We start from the raw sequence: 27,520 nt of genomic DNA, 5'->3' as shown, positions 1-27,520 counted from the left end.
AATTCAGAGGCAAATATATGTAAATCAAAATAATTACTTCTATTGAATTTGAATACTGTATGTTAACATGCTATGCTTAATAAAAACATATTTTTTGTTATGAATTTAATATGATGCAGTATTTGTTTTTCTTTTCTTTGATTGTGACATTTATTCTATTCTGAGTAAACACAAGATTGAAGGGAAATGTTTATTAGAATAAAATGCGTTTTCACTTCAAATCCAAGTGTATTTAGAAACCATTAACTTTTCGTGTATTGAACAGTTTCATGAAATTACTTTGTCCATGCATATTAGCAAATGGGCAGTGCAGAACTTGATATAATATCATACACTTTAAACAGTCTTTACTGTACATTTCCTGTTTTGTGCCAACTAGTTCTACCATTTGGGCATATATATACATGAAGATCTAAGACATTAATTACAAGGAGCGATTTTCTTTTTTACGACGGTAGTTATTTGTATTATATACCAATGTGATCATATTACTTTCCGAAAAACAACGGTCCGAATACCGGACTTTGAGGCTAATTTTATACACTCCCGGATCAGAGACATCGTCACCAATATTGCATTCATTGTGTAATGCAATGCACGTCAAATAGTTTCTGTGTAAACCAATGTTTCAAAGGAATTGTATTACCTTGGTGACATTGTTTTGGACGTGATAGTATGTGATTTTGCTTGCTTTTTATTGCACGCCGCATAATGATAACCGGGCTTCGGGTTCACTTTTACATTAAATATTAGCCGGATGTTGTCTTAACCAAAATTGCGAATGAAAGTTTACCTGCTATCCTGGAGAAATCTGCCTTCACCCTTGATGTTTCGGCCCTGGCATACTTACGTATCTTCTTGCCTAACTTACGATTACTAAGCACATAGAATATACTGTTCTGGAAACTTGGCTTTCGGATATACCAACTGAATCACCGATCAATTTAAAGAAAGCTCCCGTAGCGAAAAATCGGAGGGTAAGACTAGAAGAACTTTTAAGTCAAGAGCACTTGCTGCAGCTGTGATGGAGACTGAATTCCTCCTTGTTGGCCTTGCAATAGCTGTGTCTATCAGACTAGTGATATATATCAATGTATCTAGCGAAAATCTGAAGCGACTAAAAGTTTCTTCACTTGACATCCCTCCGAGACTCACTCTGGGTAAAAACACACGATTTCTCCTTCCCTGTCCTCTTCTGCGTCTCAATCGACCTAAATTAGCCATATTTGAGGTTGCTCTGTAGCTACCTCAAATATTTGAGGAAAATCTCAAATTTATTTGAGGAAAACTGCATATTTTACTTTTGAACAAGTGGAATTTGAGGAAAATCTCAGGATTTGAGGAAAAATCAAAATTTGAGGTAAAGTTGAGGTTGAGGGAGGATTTTGCAAGCCTTTTTGAGGAATCTCATGTAATTTGAGGAAATCCTCAGATTTGAGGAAATCTCAACACTTAAGTATATTTATACAAGCGGACCCTGGTAACTCAACTTGTTTAGAGGTGGGAGGTCCAGGGTTCGAATACCGGTCTGGTCGTTGTATTTTCTCTTTCCTATTACGCAGATATCATCTACATGTATTCATTATAGTGATATCACCTTCTCATGTTGATGGCCATTATTCATTTATATCACCAATTCGGTTTTTGTTTATTTGTTTGTTTTCTGTGTTTATGTCCCGTGAGCTGTCAGTGTTATATGTAAATTCGATCGACATTTTACTGTTACTTTGATGTTTTAAAAGCTAAGCATGTATTCAAATATGTTAGAATATATTTACACACGGTCGACTTTGAGATACAGACTGTGTGGATATCTTTGTCCTGGTGGTATGACACATTTTTGTAGCCAATAAACGGATTTCAAATACATTGTACTTTGGTCAGCTCGATGGCGAAAGTATGATCATGTCTATGGTTTTCGGGAATCCAATTATCCGGCTAATCTCAGATTCCGGATTAATGATGTACGTGTAATCGAGAGTGTTCCTTTTCGTTGGAAATACCTTTTATCACGTCTCGGGATTGGCGGGACTTTAGCGCACGCGGTGGCGTCTCCAACAATAAAGCAATTGTTCGGTGTTTTTATTTGTAGCTGTTTGCCCGTTTGTTATGGTTTTAAATCTTTAGTGTAATTAATTTTCTCGTCCAGCTCTCCACGTGGCGATTGTCGCATCTTGAATACCTAAAGACCAAGCTATTTGTAATGCTGATTCTCAGTTGCAGCACGAATTCGAAAGGAAATATTTTTAAAATGTACCAAATCCACCAAACGACCATCAACCTACTGGTATGATTATCTAGAAAAAGTAACTATTCAAAACGTGAATGACTCTAAAAGACTATCAATTGTAGTAGACTAGTGTTTAGTATATTTTCACAACTCAGTGACATGTAGGTGTATACTACACAGCGGTTATACGTGAACGTGTCTGATAAAGTAATAAAGACATATTTCGGTTCGGCTGTATTAAGACATACCTCGGGGTTCTTATGTATACCGAGAAAACTGGACACGCCTCGGTGATTCTGTAAAATGTACAAGCGAAAGTAAAATAAATCCAGGTGTTGTGAAGTCCCACGCGGTGATTTGTATCAGGCACCGACTATTTCTTACCCCGGGGACTCCACGCTAATTCCCGAGTCCTACTGTACATGTCAAGTATAGGATATACCATGGACCACTGATTGAATTCTTTATATGTTTTCACAAGTTCAAGTTCTTTATTACTCTAAACCAATTGGCCATGGTTCATCAATAAACAAATGCCATATTTAACACCCCCCCCCCCCCCCCCCCCCCCCCCCCCCCCCTCCGTGAACATACATACATACATTTCCCGGGAAGCATCATTGGATTGACAAAAACATAAGTTAAGGAACTTTCTATAAGTCCAATAATGCTTTCCTATGGATGATTTAAGTTGAGAAATCTTGAGAATTGTTATAAAAGTGGTGCCTGATTCAATCATATTTCGATTTTGTTTGAAGAAGCTCAGTGTAATTTACGAAACGGGGTCACAGCTGACAATATGATGTTAACCAGGTTAGATGTTTGTCATACGATTTGTGATATACATACAACTTATGTAACGGGCCCAACTACAATTATCACATGTAACACAAGCAATTTAAAGGAAGAGTTGTGACGCTCTGTGTAAACCAATATATATTTATGTCGTGTTTCGCTTCTTTTTCGTATGCCTGTATCTCATAAAAATGTTGAAGTTGTTTAGAATAAGGAAGCCGTCATTTCATCTTTATCATTTAGAGATGCTGTATATCTGTAAAGAACTACATTTATTTCAAAATGGCAAAACGATGATTTATAATCTTGGTTACAATTTATAGCTACGTACTGGTTATGATGTTTGATTAAGTATCCCAATGACAGGGTAACATCACACACATTATACCCACGACACAGGGTAACATCACACACATTATACCCACGACACAGGGTAACATCACACACATTATACCCACGACACAGGGTAACATCACACACATTATACCCATGACACAGGGTAACATTACATACATTATACCCATGACACAGAGTAACATCACACACATTATACCCATGACACAGGGTAACATTACATACATTATACCCATGACACAGGGTAACATTACATACATTATACCCATGACACAGAGTAACATCACACACATTATACCCATGACACAGGGTAACATCACACACATTATACCCATGACACAGGGTAACATTACATACATTATACCCATGACACAGAGTGACATCACACACATTATACCCATGACACAGGGTAACATTACATACATTATACCCATGACACAGAGTAACATCACACACAATATACCCATGACACAGAGTAACATCACACACAATATACCCACGACACAGGGTAACATTACATACATTATACCCATGACACAGGGTAACATTACATATATTATACCCACGACACAGGGTAACATTACATACATTATACCCAAGACACAGGGTAACATTACACACATTATACCCACGACACTGGCTAACATCACACATTACACCCATGGCAAAGGGTAACATCACACGTTATATTCATGGCACAGGGAAACATAATAAACATAGATATCGGCTACTCTCTCTACCCAGGACACGGGATAAGATCACACATATAGACACTGGTTACTCAACGATCGCTCTGGATGACATGCGATAGGCATACCATAATGTTCTGTAAGGTGGTCAACAGCTGCTACAAATACTGTATAATCAACCAAAAAATACAAACAAACAAAACAATTTAATCATTTTGCGATTTCAGTGACATCTGATAATTTGGAAAGGTGAACATAAATGCTATATGGGCGATGTTATTGGGATTGAGCTATATGATATCTCGATCGTCGAATTTTGGTCGTCAAGGATACCAGTACTCCCGTATATGTTGTAAATAGATGTCTTTCAATGACCAAGTAAAAAACACCGTGGCAAAATTGAGACATTAAATTCAAATAATTTTAAATTGGCGATAAACTGCTAACATAAAATCAGCATAATAACGACCTATAGCCACTCTGTTTGGCTGACTAGGTCCTCTCTGTAACAGTAGGTAGAGTATATGTGGGATATTTTTGGGAAATCACCCACTTTTGTGTAACAAACTAACGTTCTATTGATGTGTCCCACCCTACTTTACAGGAGAGAGCCGTGATGTGGCGCTTATTAAATAAAGGCAAACTATTTTAATAGGGCCTACCAAGAACAGTGTCTTTATTTTGAGTTTAAAAATCTGTTTCTGGTAGTAAAGGAAGATTGCTTTTTTAGCTTTTGATGGAAATGCACTTGTACAATTGGGTTGCGGAATATGTATAAAAAGGGCCTTATCTTCGTTTATGTAACCAGTCTTGTAATGAATCAATATCACGTTGGGATTATACATTCTGTACATAATTCGTTCACATGATGGTTGTACTTAAATGACCCTGAATTATTTACAAATTTTAATTAAGATACTATCAAATCAACATACTGAGGGATTACATGGTGTGACGTACATACCGGATGATTTTGAATCTTAAACACTTAAATGAGGATATTGAATATTAAAACAGTTTATGCAGCACTCGTCAACTTTGGCATTTGGATATTCCTTACATAGATGACAGTTTGTTAAAAGATGATTGTTTGGGAAATGTCAATAGGACAGTTAAAGTTACTAGATCAGCTTGGCTTTACAATTCATGCAGAGAAGGCAGTGATGCTCCCAGTTCAAAGGATTCCCTTTCTGTATCGTGTGTCTTTACTACCTGAAAAAGCTTTGGATTTGAAAAAAAACATGTGCGAGAAACCGAACGGGAAATGAGTGTACGCGAGTTTTCACAGCTGATAGGGAAAATGGTCGCTTCGGAATGATGAGTGTTATCTGCCCCATTACATCATAAATCTCCTGAAATAGAGAAGACAATGTGTTAGAGTATAATGTTGGTAATTATGACGCAGGGTTTATGATATCAAATGAAACTTTATTTGAGCTGCAGTGGTGGATTACACATGTAGAGTTAAGTAGCAGACATATATCGGTACCCAAACCACACGTTTATCTTGAAACTGACAGTTCTACTAAAGCATGGGGTGGTCTTCAAAAGTATTCAGATAGAAAAACTGGTGGACATTGGGGCATATGAAGAACTAAAGTACCATATAAATTACCTTGAACTGAAAGTCAGTGTTACTGACATTGCAATGCATGTGTAATGACAAGACTGACAAGGCAGGCGCGTGATGTTAAATAAACTGACACAACAAATATGGATATGGGCTGAACATCGCAATGTTTGACTTGGTGCATCACACATACCTAGGAAAGACAAACTTTCTCTCCAACTTAATGACGGTTTGGAATGGATGTTAACTGCAACAGTTTTGAACATAATAGTAAGCAATATGGTTCGGTCATTTCCATGGAACCAGCTAACCTGGTCGACATTTACATAGTTTATCTTTGCCAGTTTATTCAGATCCTGCTCTATGTATTGTGAGACTTTAGAATCAAACATATCAGCTGATATACGGGTAGACTCGAGACTTTTTATTAGTACGATGAAACTACACGAGGCCGTTAGCAGGGATACTGTTAGTAGATGGATTAAAAACAGTATCAGTTTGGCTGGAGTGAATTCTTAAATAAATGGCAGCCCATCAACTAGGGCTGCTGTATCTAGTACGGCTCTCCGAGCTGGTGTGTCAATGGACACATTCGTTCTAAGACAGCTGGACGGTCCAATGGACACATTAATTCTAAGACAGCTGGTGTGTCAATGGACACATTAAGTCTAAGGCAGCTGGACGGTCCAATGGACACATTAATTGTAAGACAGCCAGGTGGTCCAATGGACATATTAATTCTAAGACAGCTGGATGGTCCAATGGACACATTAATTCTAAGACAGCTGGATGGTCCAATGGACACATTAATTCTAAGACAGCTGGGTGGTCCAATGGACACATTAATTCTAAGACAGCTGGTGTGTCAATGGACAAATTAATTCTAAGACAGCTGGACGGTCCAATGGACACATTAATTCTAAGACAGCTGGATGGTCCAATGGACACATTAATTCTAAGACAGCTGGTGTGTCAATGGACACATTAATTCTAAGACAGCTGGACGGTCCAATGGACACATTAATTCTAAGACAGCTGGATGGTCCAATGGACACATTAATTCTAAGACAGCTGGGTGGTCCAATGGACACATTAATTCTAAGAGAGCTGGTGTGTCAATGGACACATTAATTCTAAGACAGCTGGATGGTCCAATGGACACATTAATTCTAAGACAGCTGGATGGTCCAATGGACACATTAATTCTAAGACAGCTGGGTGGTCCAATGCCGCTACAGTCCTTCTCTAGGAAGGATGTGATACATTCACAGGATCATGGTACATATGTACATCAGTGAGGACCTGTTGATTAACGTTTGATGCTTTTTATACTTTGTGATAGCCAAACAGTTGAAGACATATATATATTAAAAAGGACTATGCTATGATATATCACACATATATGATAAGTATCGCGGAACTATTTCGGATATCTTTGTTAACAATAATGATTTGAAGTGTCAACTATTTGTTTGGTTCGTTTACATGATCTTATACAAATATATGTATATAATGATAAAAGGAATGTTCTAATTTGGAAAATCCGTGTTCATTTCCGTTTCTGTATTCATATTATCGATGAATACATTATCTCTAAAATCTCTCTCTTTGATAGAATTTACAAATTAAACGAGTATTACATGGTGATATGAAGTTTGATTATAATTCTATGAAATCAACTTAATACTAATGGATTAGATGACCCTATTTTTCTAGCCCTACTGACTTTGACTAGTCAGAATATATGTATCATGACAATAATGTATTCGTCGGTACTTTCAACCTGGCCACGTGACCACCTACGTCATCTCATCTAATCGCACAGTTGATTTGGAAAAAAATATAATCAAAGTTCATATTACTATTATATATATGTAATACTGGTTTAATTTGTAAACCAGAGAGTGTTATCTCCCACAGAATTGTCGTTATGACGTGTTAAGTAACACATATCATTACGCCCGAATTAAGTTGATCTAGGGCGACACAATTAACCTACCACGTTATCGCCACGCTTTTCTCCTGTTGTACCTGTACAATCACATTGTTTGTCACCAATCATCACGTACGAATGTATCATGGTGGTAAACATATACACGTCAAAAACGTCCAATAATGCTGGTATCACCGGCCATCGGCGACAGGTTATTTTGACAGCTCTTGCTGACCGGAAGTCAAGATACATAACAATACATTATGATAATTGCATTGGTAGTATTATCTCCATACGTATATTTGTATATTGTATGACATCATTGGTTTCTACTTCCTTTGAGATTTTTCATAAATGTTTCAAAATACGACAGCAGAGTCAAAATACCACTAAACTGTGACGGTGCAGAAGACAGCTAAAACTGATATCCTCTTTGATTTATAATAAAACTAATTGGACGCTATAGACGGCAGCTGACCTTTTTGACTCACGGGTATCCGGGTAACGCAGCAGACGACCCCTGTCAACTGACGTCAGGATGGACCCTATCACTACAACAGAAACACAGTAACACTCACCTATGACAACTGGAATGATAGATACCCCCATATATCCGGGTCTGATTTACATGAGGATGGCCTTGTTAAAAAAAGATACTTATCCTTCTCGAACGCCTGGTCTTATTGTCCTTGTACTATTTTAACGGGTTTCTTGTTAATCTCCATTTTGTATCTCGCGTGGTCGACTTTGAAATCACTGTTTTGTAAACACGCTAGCTGGTATCATCATATTTAGATTTCGACACATTGCTTGAAAAGAGAACTCCCACAACGAATGTTTTATCCCCTTAAACCGATATTAGTTCAGATGTACAGAGATATACGGGGGAAAGCGGATGGTTGAAAAATATCATCTCTCAAAAGCTCATGAAGTTATATGTTTGGGTGTATGTTTACTCTTATATGGGTAAATTTTTCATTACAAACACGTGTCATAGTATGTCTCAGAAGATATTTGACTCTCAAATAAGAAAAAAAATTGCGAAAATAGATTTTGCTTTGGATTAACTTTCTCTCAAATACCCGTCCACGTATAGACACGTTAATATATATATATACGGGTACTGTGTTAGTTCCTATGGTATCTTTTTAGAAAACAAATTCTCATGTATAGATCGAGAATGCTTTAGGACATTTTTGATTGTTACACAGTTCGAGGGTGAGGTTATTTCCCCAGATGTGAACAGGTAATTGTAGAATACTATGGCGTAAGTCAAACGAGACCTTCGACGTCTACCTCCCGATAACGAAGTTATCTAAATTGTCTATTATTGCCCAATTTATGTCGCGTGTATGTAGTGGTTGATAACCAGCTATTGACAGGACATTTTAATAAATCATTACCGAAATGTGCTAACAGTGGATACATTGATTCTGAAAACTGTAACATGAAGATAATTTTAGTATACTTAAAAAAAGCTTTTTATTGTTCTCAAGCGCATTTATTTTGTCAACTTTCGTTGCATTGTAATGTGTTTCACAAATTTTGATAATTGGCCTTTAAGTGACGTTGACGTCACAGTTGAATGTGTATGTACACTTGTATTTGACATTTGCATTCACAGAAAAGTGAAAATATTTGAGGTCAGTAGTAGGCGTGACGAAATCGTCAAGGATGTCATTTTTTTTCTGACGTATGCATGACGCCACTAGATGTTCTAAATTTATACGATTTGAATGACATTATGATTTATACGACATGATTTTAAGTATTTGACAAAGAAATGTATCTTAAAATAGTTTCGTATTTCTTCAATACAGACACTCAAATGATTGGTAGATTAAGTATTAAGGATATTTTACAATTATCTTAAAAACGATTATAACATATATCCCATTCCTTCACTCACCAAAAACGATTATAACATATATCCCATTCCTTCACTCACCATACATGTACATCCATTTTAAAGTGGTACAGTGTATAGACTGTGCGTTGAAACGGGAGCCGATATAAATCGTGACTTATAAGGTCATGATATTTGGACAAAGAAGCGGGTAGTCTGAAGTATTGTTTGTTAAAATACATAAAAACATAAAAACATACAATGTACATGTACATGTACCTGTGTGAAATAAGGGATGGTTGTAGGATCCTAGAATCGGGCGTACCAGGAAAGGTGTTAATAGCCATACGTATAGATACTGATTTTTAATATGTTAAGAATTCTATTTTAACCAATAAAACTGGAAAACTGCTAAATTTATACAAGCTGCATGAATAACTCTCTGTACATATCGTTCACCACCAAGCTTGGTATTTAACAGCCTTACCAAATTAGATAGAGATTGTATTGACTCCAAGGATTTTACCCAGCACATGCATATCGCTTTGTTAAACATACATTTTCTCTGATCAGCTTAGACTATGATGGAAGATCTTCAATTTCCGTTTAATCCACATTCTTTATAAGTTTAGGAGAACGAAGCTCAATATTTTATTCTACATGTAGAGTTCAGGTGCGTAGTCCTTTGAATCATGACCTTTTTACAGTATAAAGTTTGCTAATAATTCTTATTGTAGGTGAGGAATTCGTGTGAGAACGTCTGTTACGAGTGCTGATTGATAATCGTAATATTATCGCTATTGTTGTATCAAACCTGTATGTCGACCGTGACACTTATTTACAACTCTGTAGAAATAATCAAATCGCGTAAAACTGTTTGTTTATGGAACTGTCTACAACAATGTAGACTTGTTTGTCTATATAAACTGATATAGTAGATATAACTTCGGGCGAATCGATACGATCTTACTATCGCTGATTCCATGAGCTGATGAGTTGGTCTTTAGACGAATCAATATGAACAGCGAAAACGCTCGTTTAAAGCTGGATAGTTGATGATTTTGATTGATGTCAGAACATGCTCAGGTGTATACAAAACATATTCTGTCAGTAATCTACATTTTGTATAAATGATCATTTTCGTAGAACTTAATACAAATATTATTACACAGACATCAGTTAGGTAATACTATATTATATACATGTATAGTCTTTATTTTTGACATAAACTTGGAACGTCATAATCTTGTATTCATAAAGATGCTTTATTTTAGTCTTTGAGTCCTATAAAACTTAAGGCTGCAAAGGAAAGTCCTTTATATTGAAACCGATAGAGACCGGGCCATGTTTGTAGCCTACGCAGGCTGATCACCACCAAGTGAAGTTTTCAGTCTTATAAACTAAAATATGGTTTCCTAACGACATGAAGGTAAAGGCCACACTGAACGTAAATACTGTGTATTGAACGTCTGCTCCCCATATCTACTACAACATCACCACCAATACTTAATCGTTGTCTGATATTATTTTGTTTTGTCAACTATTTAAACTAGTTTTTCCTGTCTGGTACGATATCGATACCACGTTAGAACTGGACTACTGTTGATAGACCGATAAACAATACTAAAGATAAACCTAAATACTACGAACAGTGATAGTTGTGTGTCCCTGGAGACATTGAACAGACGAGATGGAGTATCTAGGGCTATGTGTTGTTTGGTAAATGTGTATACTTCTTTATATGTACCTAGCGTGTCATTGTTGATGTAAATGTTCTGACTAGAGCTTACACAAGTGTAAGTTTACAAGTAAAACCAAACAGTGGTACTGAAATCATTTTTTTACTACGAGTGTCAGAATCTGTACCAGAGAGTATTTATTTTCCCTAGTTTTCATTTTATGCATAGGCTGTTATTTTGGGGGCATATTCTAGACTAATACTTTGATGATACGAAAAAGGAATTGTGATTTGTTTGTTTGTTTGTTTTTTTTTCAATTCTTTTTTTTTTTGTTTTATTTTTTTCCCGATTTGATTTTACAGGCTCAGCATAACAGCATAGCAACTGAAAATGAAAATTTTGAAAATTATTTTAATCATTCATTAAACAATTTTATGATATTTTAAGTTTTTGAAAATAGAAGTATTTAAGGGTTTTCATTGAACATTTATGTGTTTCACAAGTAAGATAGAGTAGTTTCCAGTATTTTCACTCATACTGGCATAGTGATCTATCTAAAACTCATAAAATATCAGTTGAAAGACACCAAATACCCGCTTTAAATGTTCAAATAGTAATAATGACAATTAAAAAAAGACCCCGGTAAATATATTAATATTTTGATAGATAGAAGTGTTTTACTTTTTTCGCTCCAGAGCACCATGATATGATATAATGAAAGGTTCCAGGCAATGTAAATGTCGATAGCGATTTATGACATTGTTATACACGAGTGACCAGTTATTTACTGTTACCTGTCACCTGTAGATGACCAATTGAGTGACCACACCTCATCACTGACAAATACATATAAAATAGTGTCATGTTTGTCCCTTTGTTTTTCCGTTCGAAAGTCCTATCTATACCATGATGTTTTATACTTCCAGTGTCGATTGTGTTGAAGCCATGGTTTAACACCTGTCCGTTGGTTTTGTTGTAGCCATGGTTTAACACTTGCCTGTTGGTTTTCCTATCTATACCATGATGTGTTATACTCCCGGTGTCGATTGTGTTGAAGCCATGGTTTAACACCTGTCCGTTGGTTTTGTTGTAGCCATGGTTTAACACTTGCCTGTTGGTTTTCCTATCTATACCATGATGTGTTATACTCCCGGTGTCGATTGTGTTGAAGCCATGGTTTAACACTTGCCTGTTGGTTTTCAATGTCTATGTTACACTTACTTGTTGACGATATTAATGCATAGCATCAATGTCCTTTGTCGTCCTGTTATTGACCCAAAAACCTGAAATCACAAACAAATTATTTTATCCTAATTACATTGAATTGTAAAATAAAATGTATTATGACATAGAATGGCCCAGTGGAAATACACCGAGGTGAAAATTGTGCCGATGATTAAATTTCTGTTTGACACGACCCTTGTTGAGTTTGACACATTGGTGGTGTACCCTTGGGGACAAACTGTGCCCCTCTCTTTACCTACTTGTGTTTGTTTTCATACAAGGCTGACTACATTGAAGAGTTTTCGGAACAGGCACCAGAGACAGCGCGAATTTCTTCAATATTACATAGGGAGATATTAATGAAAGGTCTTTAAAAGACCATAACTTTATGGACCCGATAGGACGTACCATAAAGGAAGTGAAGAACCTATTGACTCAACATCAGCCATTTAACTTGATCTTTACTTACACATTAAGCATCAGGGACAGCTTACAACTAAGCTGTATAATACATAGCCATGTTCATTCTGTATCGAATAACTTGCTTCCATTATCACAACTTCTTGACAGAAAGTCAATCGCGTACAGAAATAAAATAACAAAATGGGGTTTCGAGAGATGCAGGTTGATGAAAAGACCATGGGGAGACATCATGAGTTCAATGTGAAATATTTTATTTGCTTATGCGATATGAAATAAGACATTTTCGATGTTCGTTGGCCCTAGTACAATGTAGTTCCGTTGTTACCACCCTGGCTCTCAGTTTGAGTATACCATAACGCGTGTTTGACCTAGGTTTGTATGACGGGGGTCGTCGTGACCTAGATTTGTATGGCGGGTGTCGTCGTGACCTAGATTTGTATGACGGATGTCGTTGATTTGACCTAGCTTTGTATGACGGGTGTCGTTGATTTGACCTAGCTTTGTATGGCGGGTGTCGTTGATTTGACCTAGGTTTGTATGGCAGGTGTCGTTGATTTGACCTAGGTTTGTATGGTGGGTGTCGTTGATTTGACCTAGCTTTGTATGACGGGTGTTGTTGATCTGACCTAGGTTTGTATGACGGGTGTCGTCGATTTGACCTAGCTTTGTATGACGGGTGTCGTTGATTTGACCTAGGTTTGTATGGCGGGTGTCGTTGATTTGACCTAGCTTTGTATGATGGGTGTCGTTGATTTGACCTAGGTTAGTATGACGGGTATCGTTGATTTGACCTAGGTTTGTATGACGTGTGTCGTTGATTTGACCTAGGTTTTTAGGGTGAAACAGAAGACGTTTACTATTCTGGAACACCTGGTCCTATTTTCGTATTTCTACAGGGTTCTGTTTCGGTATCATTATATCGATTTTAAGCTAGAACGTTTATTTCGTTTGAATGTATATATTCTTTATTTTTGTAATGCATGCTTAACTGCAATATTAGGATTTTCTCTCTAAGTCGATTATCAGATCAATATGTTTACTTTTCAATATTTCATAACACGAGTATCATCACCTTTTTCCATTTCTTTCATTTAAAGAGTTCATTCGGTATTTTATGTCAAACCAACTATTTGCGTACACGATTTTTCCTGAATACCAAGCGGTGTATCGGGGGAAAAAAAGAAAGAAAAAAAAGGCAAATTCACAGTAACTAGATCTACGACGTCAACGACGATACCTACTCAATAATTATCATGCAAAAAGAACACTGGAAGAGAAAATCAAAACCGCAAATTGATCTAAAATGACTTGTATTTTCACATTGGGATAATACTGGATATGGTCCTAAAACCAGTTTACAAGGGTGTTCTACTTTAAAGAAAACGCCCGTCGTTTTAAATCTAGATCTAATTAATGACAAGCGCCGAACTGTCTTCTGTATCAATACTGTTTGTTTCCCATAACCGTTAAAACCGCAAAGTATTTCCCACTGGAGTAGACAAATCAGCAATAGTTCCTGGTCTACACACGTTTTATGGACCTGTCCGTATTCCCGGCTTTACCTGTCGATATCATGGAAGTGCAATGAAATGTTTAATGAGACAGTTTATACGAGATTAAGTGTCTTTCTGTCAGTCTGCAATGAGTGGGTGTTGTTTTTCTAGACATGGATGTCAGCATGGTAATATGGCGAGGGCCTGTAATAACGTAGTCTGTCATAACCCTACATACATTATTACATATAAATTATCTGAAACCATATCTGTTACCATAGAATAATCATACATCTACAACCTAGACAGTATGAAGGACAAGACGAGAGGAGAGGGAGTTTGGAGTCGTAAGGGGTCATAGAGTGCACAAATCGTTCATGTTAACTAATGGATGTCAGTTGGAATTCCTTAAATTAATCCCCGAAGTATTGCTCTATTCAGACTGTTAGTATGAAATTGTTTCTCGTCTACTAACGTAAACATTCTGGCTCCTTCTAAATTTTATGCGTATTGATCTACACTATCCGCTCTATATTTACTCAAGTATTTAAGTGTCCTATTACAGAAAACATCCATGGAGTCTTTGTCCAATCTACTTATGTCCTCTGCAGTTGTGTACCTAATTAACATCAACATTCATTTTATAGGTATTGAAAAAATGCCATCTTGTATCCCTATACACTACATTTGAAATAAGTTTTTTACGAAATTATTTTGTATCTAAAACATAATGCTATATATCACATGACACAAATTTGACTTTTAAAAGCGAATGTAATTGACAGTAATTAGTTATGTGAGGTGTCTATTAACACCTGCTTGGTACAGTAACTAATTACTGTAACTTGTATAGCTAAGATCATGACAGTAATTAGCTCTGTGATGGGTCTATAAACACATGTTTGGTAACTAATTACTGTAACTTGTATAGCTAAGATCATGACAGTAATTAGCTCTGTGATGGGTCTATAAACACATGTTTGGTAACTAATTACTGTGAATTGTATAGCTAAGATCACGAGTATCTGGTATCGTTTATCTAATTTCAAATGACCAGAACAATTCATCATCTTGTATGTGTTAATTGGCATGAATCAAACTCTGTTCGAGTGTTCTGTTGTTAAAATCTGCCGATGTTCATGTTAGGTAATTTTTCAGGAAATATAATACCCCGTCAGTTCATTTCATTATGTCGATTTTGTAGAAGATATTTGGTAATCTTCAAGTCTGACATTTGTTCTGTAAGTATCAATGTCTTATCCCAGTCGGTGTTGTCTTACGGGTGACGTACCGGCTGTTGATACACACCTGTTTAGTGTATGTACCGGCTGTTGATACACACCTGTTTAGTGTATGTACCGGCTGTTGATACACACCTGTTTAGTGTATGTACCGGCTGTTGATACACACCTGTTTAGTGTATGTACCGGCTGTTGATACACACCTGTTTAGTGTATTTAGTGTAAGTACAGATTGTTTACAAACACCTGTTTAGTGTTTGTACCGATTATTGATAAACACCTGTTAAGTGTTTGTACCGGTTATTGATAAGCACTTGTTAAGTGTTTGTACCGGTTGTTGATAAGCACTTGTTTAGTGTTTGTAACGGTTATTGATAAACACAAATGTTTAGTGTTTGTACCGGTTATTGATAAACACATGTTTAGTGTTTGTACCGGTTATTGATAAGCACTTGTTTAGTGTTTGTACTGGCTGTTGATAAACACATGTTTAGTGTTTGTACCGGTTTATTGATAAGCACTTGTTAAGTGTATGTACCGGTTGTTGATCAATACATGTTAAATGTTTGTACCGGTTTATTGATAAACCCCTGTTTAGTGTATGTACCGGTTATTGATAAACACCTGTTAAGTGTATGTACCGGTTGTTGATAAACACATGTTTAGTGTTTGTACCGGTTTATTGATAAGCACTTGTTAAGTGTATGTACCGGTTATTGATAAACACCTGTTAAGTGTATGTACCGGTTGTTGATCAATACATGTTAAATGTTTGTACCGGTTTATTGATCAACCCCTGTAAAGTGTTTGCACCGGTTGATGATAAACATCTGTTTAGTGTTTGTACTGGTTATTGATAAACACATGTTTAGTGTTTGTACCGGTTGTTGATAAACACATATTTAGTGTTTGTACTGGCTGTTGATAAACACATGTTTAGTGTTTGTACCGGTTGATGATAAACATCTATTTAGTGTTTGTAGCGGTTGTTGACATCTGTTTCGTTTTTGTACCGGATGTTGATAAACATCTGTTTAGTTTATGTACCCGTTGTTGACATCTGTTTAGTGTTTGTACCGGTTGTTGATAAACCCCTGTTAAGTGTATGTACCGGTTGTTGATCAATACATGTTAAATGTTTGTACCGGTTTATTGATAAACCCCTGTTAAGTGTTTGTACCGGTTGTTGATAAACCCCTGTTAAGTGTATGGTACATACACTGCATCAATGTCTGCATACATTTATCTCCATACCTGATGTATGCAGATGTTGATTTTGTGAATAGCCATTGTAATTATTTTTTTCTGTTGGATTTCAGCGTGAAAAATAATGCTAATATACGTTTGGTTAATGGGAAATTGGTAAACAATACTTTTTCTGAAACTTGTCATGTAAGAGAACGTCAAGTTTGTGAGCTCGTTTCAGATTCAGAAATGGACAATTGCATTAATGAAGCACTACCCAGTGACCCCACCATTCCTAGGTATTGTTTTATATAGAGCTGTAAGGTTATGCCACTGAGCCAATTGATCCTGATATCTAATTTTGATGTTTCAGGTGTAAAATATGGCAGTGTGCTGAGCAGGACTCTAGATGGCAGAATTGAGAAGTGATTGGGCACGTACCGCGCCATGGAGAGGGTGCGTCGTTCTGGTTTTATTGCTCATGTCTGGCGCACAACTGATGCTTCTGACATCAGCGTCTTCCACCACAGCAGTGCCGACCAGCACCTACGAGTCGGCTACTACGGACGCTGGTACTTTATCGACACCTGGCTTTATATATAACACATCGACAGAAAGAAATCAAGCTAGTACCGCTTCATTAACTAACACGGCATCAGTGTTCAATACACCGTCATTTGACACATTATATGACACAACAACACCGTCATTTGACACATCATCAGACACAACACCGCCATTTGACACATTATATGACACAACAACACCGTCATTTGAAACATCATCAGACACAATACCGCCATTTGACACATTATATGACACAACACCGTCATTTGACACATCATCTGATACAACACCGTCATTTGACACATCATATGACACAACACCGTCATTTGCCACATCATATGACACAACAACACCGTCATTGGACACATCAACTGAAGCAATAGCACCGTCATTATACACATCAATTGAAACAACACCGTCATCGGACACATCAATTGAAACATCAACACCGTCATTTGACACATCATCTGAAACAATAACACCTTCATTTGACACATCAACTGACAAAACACCGTCATTGGGCACATCAATCGAAACAACAACTCCGTCATTGGACACATCAATCGAAACATCAACACCGTCATTTGACACATCAATCGAAACAACAACTCCGTCATTGGACACATCAACTGACACGACATCGTTACTTGACACATCAACTGACACGACATCGTTACTTGACACATCAACTGACACGACATCGTTACTTGACACATCAACTGACACGACATCGTTACTTGACACATCAACTGAAACAAAAACACCGGCATTTGACGTATCTACCGAAACAAAAACAACTTCATTTGACACATCCATGGAAACAACAACACCGTCATTTGACACATCATCTGAAGCAACACCACCATTTGACACATCAACTGACACAACACCACCATTTGACACATCAACTGACACAACACCACCATTTGACACATCAACTGACACAACACCACCATTTGACACATCAACTGACACAACAACACCATTTGACACATCATCTGACACAACACCACCATTTGACACATCATCTGACACAACACCACCATTTGACACATCAACTGACACAACAACACCATTTGACACATCATCAGACACAACACCACCATTTGACACATCATCTGACACAACACCACCATTTGACACATCATCTGACACAACACCACCATTTGACACATCAACTGACACAACACCACCATTTGACACATCAACTGACACAACACCACCATTTGACACATCAACTGACACAACACCACCATTTGACACATCAACTGACACAACACCACCATTTGACACATCAACTGACACAACACCACCATTTGACACATCATCTGACACAACACCACCATTTGACACATCATCTGACACAACACCACCATTTGACACATCAACTGACACAACACCACCATTTGACACATCATCTGACACAACACCACCATTTGACACATCAACTGACACAACACCACCATTTGACACATCATCTGACACAACACCACCATTTGACACATCAACTGACACAACACCACCATTTGACACATCAACTGACACAACACCACCATTTGACACATCAACTGATACAACACCACCATTTGACACATCCACGGAGACAACACCGTTATTTGTCTCATCAACTGAAGCAACAACACCGTCATTTTATACTCCTAAATCTACACCATATTATTCTACCCGAAATGAACGTAATCCATCTATTACGCTAACACCATTGTTCACAACCTCAGAATCGACAATACCAGATAACAACACCGACTCTTTAACAAGCGATGGTAAGCACTAATCCTTCCTATTCTGATATATTCACGTGTAAGATAAAGGATACGACATATAATTTTGATGAAAAGGTCCCCGTACTCCCTGTTTTTTATCGACTGTAGTCCAACTGTAAATGTAAGGACCCTGTATCGCCTCCTCAAAAGTAAACCAAACTTTCTGAAATTTCCCATGAGGATAAACTGATATGCAGATGTGCAACAGGGGTTTAAAAGTAATTAATGTCAATGTTAGTTTAAGCTCGTCTCTTCGAAGAAGAGGCATAGCTAATGTTGTCACCCCGACGTGGGGTTGGTTTTCTAATATTAATATTTTTGGTTTTAGGGTCGCTGATGATTATACTATCCCCTCCTTGGAGTCGAACTCAAAGATTGTTTTGGATTTTGTTTTTTGTTTGTTTTTAAAGGGGGTGTTGGGGGGGGGGGGGGGGGGGGGGGGAGGGATGGGTTTCTTTTTGACATGATTTGGAGTCAGACTTTTTATGTTGACAAAAACTTTAAGTTTTGTGGTGAAAGTGTTGAAAGGCATTAATACGTTGAACTAAATGATTTTTGGAACAAAACCTGCTTTTAGACATGTTTTGGACTTGTATGTGAACAAAACACTTCCAATATGCAAAACAATACTAATTCATGTAACTTAATCATTTACTGACCAACATTTACGAGACGAGCTATGCTGTTCTACAACATCTCTTGTTTGTATAAAATTGCGAAGGCGAGTCAGTTTGTAAACACCCTCAACAATCCCTCAATCATTTTCCTCAACCACAGTTTCATTACATCAAATTACTGCAAAAGTTGCAATCAAATATGATAAAACACTGGGGTTAAGTTTAGGTTTAGAGACACATTCTGGAGCCCTCACTGACGAGTCGGTAATCGTTTGTTTAGAGACCAGACACATTGTGTCACTGACGAGTCGGTAATTTGTTTACAGACCAGACGCATCGTGTCACTGACGAGTCGGTAATCGTTTGTTTACAGACCAGACACATCGTGTCACTGACGAGTCGGTAATTTGTTTACAGACCAGACACATCGTGTCACTGACGAGTCGGTAATCGTTTGTTTACAGACCAGACACATCGTGTCACTGACGAGTCGGTAATCCTTTGTTTACAGACCAGACACATCGTGTCACTGACGAGTCGGTAATCGTTTGTTTACAGACCAGACACATCGTGTCACTGACGAGTCGGTAATTTGTTTACAGACCAGACACATTGTGTCACTTACGAGTCGGTAATTTGTTTGTTTACAGACCAGACACATCGTGTCACTGACGAGTCGGTAATTTGTTTACAGACCAGACACATTGTGTCACTGACGAGTCGGTAATCGTTTGTTTACAGACCAGACACATCGTGTCACTGACGAGTCGGTAATTTGTTTACAGACCAGACACTTTGTGTCACTGACGAGTCGGTAATCGTTTGTTTACAGACCAGACACATCGTGTCACTGACGAGTCGGTAATTTGTTTACAGACCAGACACATCGTGTCACTGACGTGTCGGTAATCGTTTGTTTACAGACCAGACACATCGTGTCACTGACGTGTCGGTAATCGTTTGTTTACAGACCAGACACATCGTGTCACTGACGAGTCGGTAATCGTTTGTTTACAGACCAGACACATCGTGTCACTGACGAGTCGGTGATCGTTTGTTTACAGACCAGACACATCGTGTCACTGACGTGTCGGTAATCGTTTGTTTACAGACCAGACACATCGTGTCACTGACGAGTCGGTAATCGTTTGTTTACAGACCAGACACATCGTGTCACTGACGAGTCGGTAATCGTTTGTTTACAGACCAGACACATCGTGTCACTGACGAGTCGGTAATCGTTTGTTTACAGACCAGACACATCGTGTCACTGACGTGTCGGTAATCGTTTGTTTACAGACCAGACACATCGTGTCACTGACGAGTCGGTAATCGTTTGTTTACAGACCAGACACATCGTGTCACTGACGTGTCGGTAATCGTTTGTTTACAGACCAGACACATCGTGTCACTGACGAGTCGGTAATCGTTTGTTTACAGACCAGACACATCGTGTCACTGACGAGTCGGTAATCGTTTGTTTACAGACCAGACACATCGTGTCACTGACGAGTCGGTAATCGTTTGTTTACAGACCAGACACATTGTGTCACTGACGTGTCGGTAATCGTTTGTTTACAGACCAGACGCATCGTGTCACTGACGAGTCGGTAATTTGTTTACAGACCAGACACATCGTGTCACTGACGTGTCGGTAATCGTTTGTTTACAGACCAGACACATCGTGTCACTGACGTGTCGGTAATCGTTTGTTTACAGACCAGACACATTGTGTCACTGACGAGTCGGTAATCGTTTGTTTAGAGACCAGACACATTGTGTCACTGACGAGTCGATAATCGTTTGTTAGCAATATATGCACCTCGTTTTTTAATCTATGTAGCTGGAAAGCGACGCCCCAGCGTAAGTAATAACCTAATAACACAATAATAACAGAGCCTGTCATTTAGTTTCTGATTGAGTACAAAAAAATACAGAGCATATCACTTAGGCTCTGATTGAGTACAAATAATTACAGAGCCTATCACTTAGGTTCTGATTGAGTACTTACCCCTATAGCGGACTGAGAACAGACATCAATTAATACTGTAGAGTCAATCTATGGATATATTACATAGGGAAACTGTTATATAATGTAATATAATAGCCATGTTACAATTCTGTAAATAAATTGTCCACACTCTTCCTTCTTATAATAGCTGATCGATTTACTATGTAACATTACAAAATATTTATGGTTTTTGTGTAAGTAGTAATATCGTGTCATGTTTTAGTATATCTTTACTCCTTTAAAACAAAACTTAATACTTTAATATATGTACATTATCATTTATATCATTTTCATTGTGCTAAACTAATTATTTTGCCTGAACACGCTCAATACACACGCTTGCTTCCTGAAAATCACCTCGATGTTGATTTTATCAATTATCTTAATATGTCTTATATATATATAAACATATATGTACAAATTTATATATCTAATATTAGTACATACCCCGGTGCTTTTAATTTCTATGTATTTTGTGCGTCATATTTCTCCGTTTTCTCATTTCTCTATTATTGTATTGATGTTAAAAATAGTGTGTTAGAATGGAATGAGTTGAATTCTATATAAATATATTGTTTTAAAACTTCATTGCTGACATAAATGTATACCGAAGAGTTAATTCTACTGCGATTCATGCTAGTCCTACATTTGAACTTCTTAATGGATAACTCACTTAGACAATGAATGTCCTATTGGCTACAACTGTATGTTACACTTAGTGGTCAAATTAGAAAACTTTTAATGAGATAATGGTTTTCTTTTTGTTTGATTATCCGCTACATTCTGTCGAATTTCGTTCTTTTGTTGAAAAACCAATTTGTTTCTTTCTTTTGTTTGTTATTATTTGTAATTTCCTGTTACAAGACCTGCATTTGTACTTATCTATTTCAGCAAATCTTCAAGTGCTTGTAAATCGTACGTCCTATTTCGTCACATCCGGTACCAAAGTAACGCTGTCCTGTTATGTTTCGCCGGCCTCACCGGATACATACGTGTTTTGGCAGCAGCAGTTCTCTGACATAACTGTAAACATTACCATCGATGGCATTAAGTACACGGGTTCTACCTTGGCCAATGCGTCTCTAACCATCCACAACACCTTCTTCAGCGACTCCGGTAGTTATGTATGCAACGCAGTCAACACCATTGATGCTGCTTCAAGCACTCCCATACAGCTCTCAGTCACTGAAGGTAAGTCTAATACAGCTATCGGTCACTGAAGGTAAGCCTAATACAGCTATCATTCACTGAAGGTAAGCCTAATACAGCTATCGGTCACTGAAGGTAAGTCAAATACAGCTATCGGTCACTGAAGGTAAGTCTAATACAGCTATCGGTCACTGAATGTAAGTCAAATACAGCTATCGGTCACTGAAGGTAAGTCTAATACAGCTATCGGTCACTGAAGGTAAGTCTAATACAGCTATCGGTCACTGAAGGTAAGTCTAATACAGCTATCGGTCACTGAAGGTAAGTCAAATACAGCTATCGGTCACTGAAGGTAAGTCTAATACAGCTATCGGTCACTGAAGGTAAGTCAAATACAGCTATCGGTCACTGAAGGTAAGTCTAATACAGCTATCAGTCACTGAATGTAAGCCTAATACAGCTATCGGTCACTGAAGATAAGTCTAATACAGCTATCGGTCACTGAAGGTAAGTCTAATACAGCTATCGGTCACTGAAGGTAAGTCTAATACAGCTATCGGTCACTGAAGGTAAGTCTAATACAGCTATCGGTCACTGAAGGTAAGTCTAATACAGCTATCGGTCACTGAAGGTAAGCCTAATACAGCTATCGGTCACTGAAGGTAAGCCTAATACAGCTATCGGTCACTGAAGGTAAGTCTAATACAGCTATCGGTCACTGAAGGTAAGCCTAATACAGCTATCGGTCACTGAAGGTAAGCCTAATGAAGTATGAACTACTTATATCTCCTACGTCTCGTTCTCTCGTACGTCTCGTACGTCTCGTAATGGGCAAAGTCAGGTAAACTTCCATTCTCTGCTGATTAAACTTCTCGCATACATGTAAACTCGATTGGAAATATTGCAAAATAGTTTTGATTTCCTGCCCTTAAAGTTCTGACAATGCTTCACTTAACAGACCCTAAATTTCTATTGCTTCGACCCCCTCATTTGTGTGTTGGCTGTGTTAATTAGCCCGCCAATAGTCAAGGAGTCGAGGACTTCTGAATACCACACGGAAAGTCCGTTGCATTGTATTGTCCATGGACACGGCCACGACAACACAGGAGACATGAATATGATAATCAAACGAAGTGATGCAGTTCCACGTGTGAATTGAGAGGCGGTTAGGCCATGTCAAGAGATAGTTGAGAAAGACCATGTGAAATGAGAGACGGGAATGCCATACCAAGAGATAGTCGAGAAAGACGGAAAGGTCATATAATGAGTCATTTAAAGTAATCGTCGGGAAGGCCCTGTACAGAGAAATTTGGAAGGCAATGTGAAGTGAGAGACGGGATGGCCATGTGAGGAGAAAGGGAAAAGTCATACCAAGAGATAGTCGAGAAGGCCATGTGAAGTTAGAGACAGGAAGGACGATCATGTCAGGCGAAAGGGAGGCCATGCTATTTGAAAGGCGGGAAGACCTTGTCAAGCCCGGTCAGCGAAATTCGGGAAGGCCATGTCAAGCGAGGGAGGTCATGTTAAGAAAGAGGCAGGGTGAACTATATCGTATACTTTATCAATGTTTAGATTTGCATGATATTATTGTTTAAGTGATCGACCACCCTGAACTGGAAAACTGCTATTAAAACGGTCATTTACTATAATTTACGACTACGTTTTTATTTTATGTGCTTTAATATACATATCTTTATACGTTTGGTTTTCAGATGGAATGTGCGGCCTCTGTAGCTATAATGGATACTGTGTAAATGGGTCGAACGGAACAGAGTGTAACTGTACCAGTTCATATACAGGTAGACAAAGTTTAACGTCACGGTGAACTATTTTTGAGTTTTCCTAAATACTTCATTTATTCTTTATCTAAAACGGATAAAATCAGAAGTACGATATGTCAATTTTGTCGACACGTAGGATACATGTACAATGTATATATCAACAAAAAAATAATAAAAATCACTAATGATAACTATTGAGTTGTAATAATAAGTATTAAAATGTATTATTTTATTAGAATAGCTGAATATATACATAAACAGCACGCATTAAAACATAAAAAAGACATGATAATAGTAGGCAATTAAATACTTATACCTTATATACAATGTACCCTGTCAATATAATATACACATTATATCAAAATGCTAAGTAGTCAAATTCATTGATTCATGACTATTTTGGAATAATTGTAAATCAAATTTAATTCTGTTGAACGATGTAACTGTTATTTGCTTTTACTAAAGTGTTTCGATTCAACAGGGGAATTCTGTCGATACTACAACGCTTGTGCGGAGATCGGAACATGTAATTCAAACGAATCCTGTATGGTAATAGACGGAACCGACGACGGATACAAGTGTTCTAATGGTACGTCTACTCGCATTTTACCATTTTGTGGTTTTAATGTTTTTGGCACCAACACCTACTTTAACGTTTTGGGGTAAGGTTTTGGAAAGCTTGTAAGTCCAAAAGTATACACCCCACACCCTTCTAATTTGTTTTTATACTTCTCTGCCACACCCAACCCCCCGGTGGCAATAACAAACAATCAATGATTGTCCACAACGCACTAACGATGATTTCTCTGCCACACCCAACCCCCCGGTGGCAATAACAAACAATCAATGATTGTCCACAACGCACTAACGATGCCATTTAATAACAATTTGTTATCAACATTACAATTCAATATACATACCATTAATATCCATACATCTATAATACATATATATGCATTAACTTTCATATTGTAGTTATATAGTTCACAAAATGATTTTTATAAAAAAGAATTTTAGCTCTACCTGGACCACCGAGTGCGTTGCCTGAACTGACCTGGCACTGCACGTGCCACAGGTACCTCAAGTACCGCCACCTGGCGGTCAGACTGGCAGAGAAAGTAATTTCCCGCTAATTCCAGTGTCAACCGCGGGAAATATGATATCCATTAGAGGTCTAGGAGTTATGTTATGTGACGTACAATTTCAAAATGACATGCTTATACGAACATAACAAATAATTGCATAGAGTGATTGCTGCTTCGTGAGCTTCGCAACCATTGATTGTACTTATTTAGATACTGCTGGTGTTCTATCACCTCAGCTGCCTCGATAGGACGTTGAAGTGTAACAGATACTCCGGGCCCATACCTAGCGGTGTACAGAAGCGTTCTTCAAGGAACATGTTTTTGACTACATTTGCTCGGAGATATGGTCCAAATGAAGTGTCCTTTTGAAGTTAAACTAATCCATCTTAATGGAGTATGAAATAATCATAAAATGTTATCACCTTTGGAAAAGATTTCCCATCGGAAGTTTGAGTGGGGGCAACTTACACAAAACAGCATTAGAAGCTATTTTTTTGACCACTAATTATAATAGAACACATTTGTTATTAATTACTTTTTGTGAAATGAGTTTAATCTTGTACATATTTCCTTTCGGCCTACATGTAATTTGATGTCTTTTTGCAAAAACCTTTTTTCTTTTTAAACTTTTAATTTTGAAATCTGATACCACAAAGAAATCAAAGGAGTTTTTTTTCAAAATTTTCGGATAAAATCATTTATGGATAATCATATTTTGTAAATTACTTAATATGCCACCATTTTTTATGGACACTTTACCACCAAAACGTTTTAGGAAAGGCTGGGTTATGCTTCAATTCATCTGTTCTCGAAATATGTTTTGTGTCTAGATGTACTGGTACTGGTAATTTGTTTTTCTAGACATTCAGCAGCAGGGTGAAAAATTCTATAAATTGTGGCATGATGAACACCAAACTGAAGAAAGTTATATGAAGAATATATCTGTTTTCAGCTTAATCTAAAATTCCCACGGCATTTTTGTGGTCAATAGAATACAATGGAAAAACTTTAAGGCTTATCAAACAAACATACATCTTGTCACACTGGTCAATCTTAAGTAAGTCATTGATGATATCCTTATACTTATCTCAAGTAAGTCATTGATGATATCCTTATACTTACCTACTAAATGACCAGTTAGCTTATCTCAATTAGACAAATCAACATTAGTGTCAGGATTGATATTCTTTCCAATTTGATGCTCTGGATGTTTTCGAACACCACAGCTTATGTTAAAATATCAGCTGCTGCCTGACCGGCTTTGGAACAATAGACGTGTCTCCATATACACTGTACGTATGGTATATGTTACACTTCCGGTGACATGATGCAGTACAATACAGCTCTTCAACAGTTAGGCTGTCTTGAACAGTAGAATGTATATGAATGTTGCCCGTGAAATCCTGAATTTCATCTTCACTTCTAGCAGGATCTGGTCTTTGACGTTTTTCAAGTATTACGGAAAAGTCTTTCATCCATTCTTGTGGACGTCGTGGCTTCCTTCTACTGCTTTTTTTTGATTATACTTAAACCTAATTCCACAGCCCAAATCTACGAAAGTGTTTTCCACTTTAGATCACTTTCATATAGATAATATCGAGGAACAGCTTATGACAGTATATTTACATTCTGTGTAACAGTCTCCCATTACTCCTGTGTTAAACCAGATGGTATTGATCAACGTCTAAATGCAGCCCAGATCACATGACGTCACTTCCATCAGCGTCAAACAAATGTTTGGCAATGCGTTGTGGGTGAATCAAACCTAGTAGCAAGGATTTTGACTTAGAAAAATCGCGTAAATATAACGCCATTTTGGTGCTTTGTTGATCATAGTCACGCCGAGGCTTTGTATTGCACATCAATT

The 27,520-nt window shown here is 37.5% G+C and overlaps 1 protein-coding gene across 1 annotated transcript in view; it reads left to right on the top strand.

Moving 5' to 3' along the window:
* Nucleotides 1-27,520, top strand: part of LOC117325680 (fibrillin-1-like) — an 86,531-nt gene that overhangs the window by 21,442 nt on the left and 37,569 nt on the right. Inside the window, 4 exon segments of the mRNA XM_033882098.1 lie at nucleotides 17,036-19,010; nucleotides 22,530-22,829; nucleotides 24,500-24,586; nucleotides 25,050-25,157. Coding sequence (XP_033737989.1) covers nucleotides 17,144-19,010; nucleotides 22,530-22,829; nucleotides 24,500-24,586; nucleotides 25,050-25,157 — 2,362 coding nt within the window. The 5' untranslated portion in view covers nucleotides 17,036-17,143.

This window comes from Pecten maximus, chromosome 1, assembly GCF_902652985.1.
Source record: "Pecten maximus chromosome 1, xPecMax1.1, whole genome shotgun sequence".
In the NCBI taxonomy this organism is placed as follows: domain Eukaryota; kingdom Metazoa; phylum Mollusca; class Bivalvia; order Pectinida; family Pectinidae; genus Pecten; species Pecten maximus.
The sequence above is the reverse complement of the archived record's forward strand: the minus strand, read 5'-3'. Positions and strand labels throughout refer to the sequence as shown.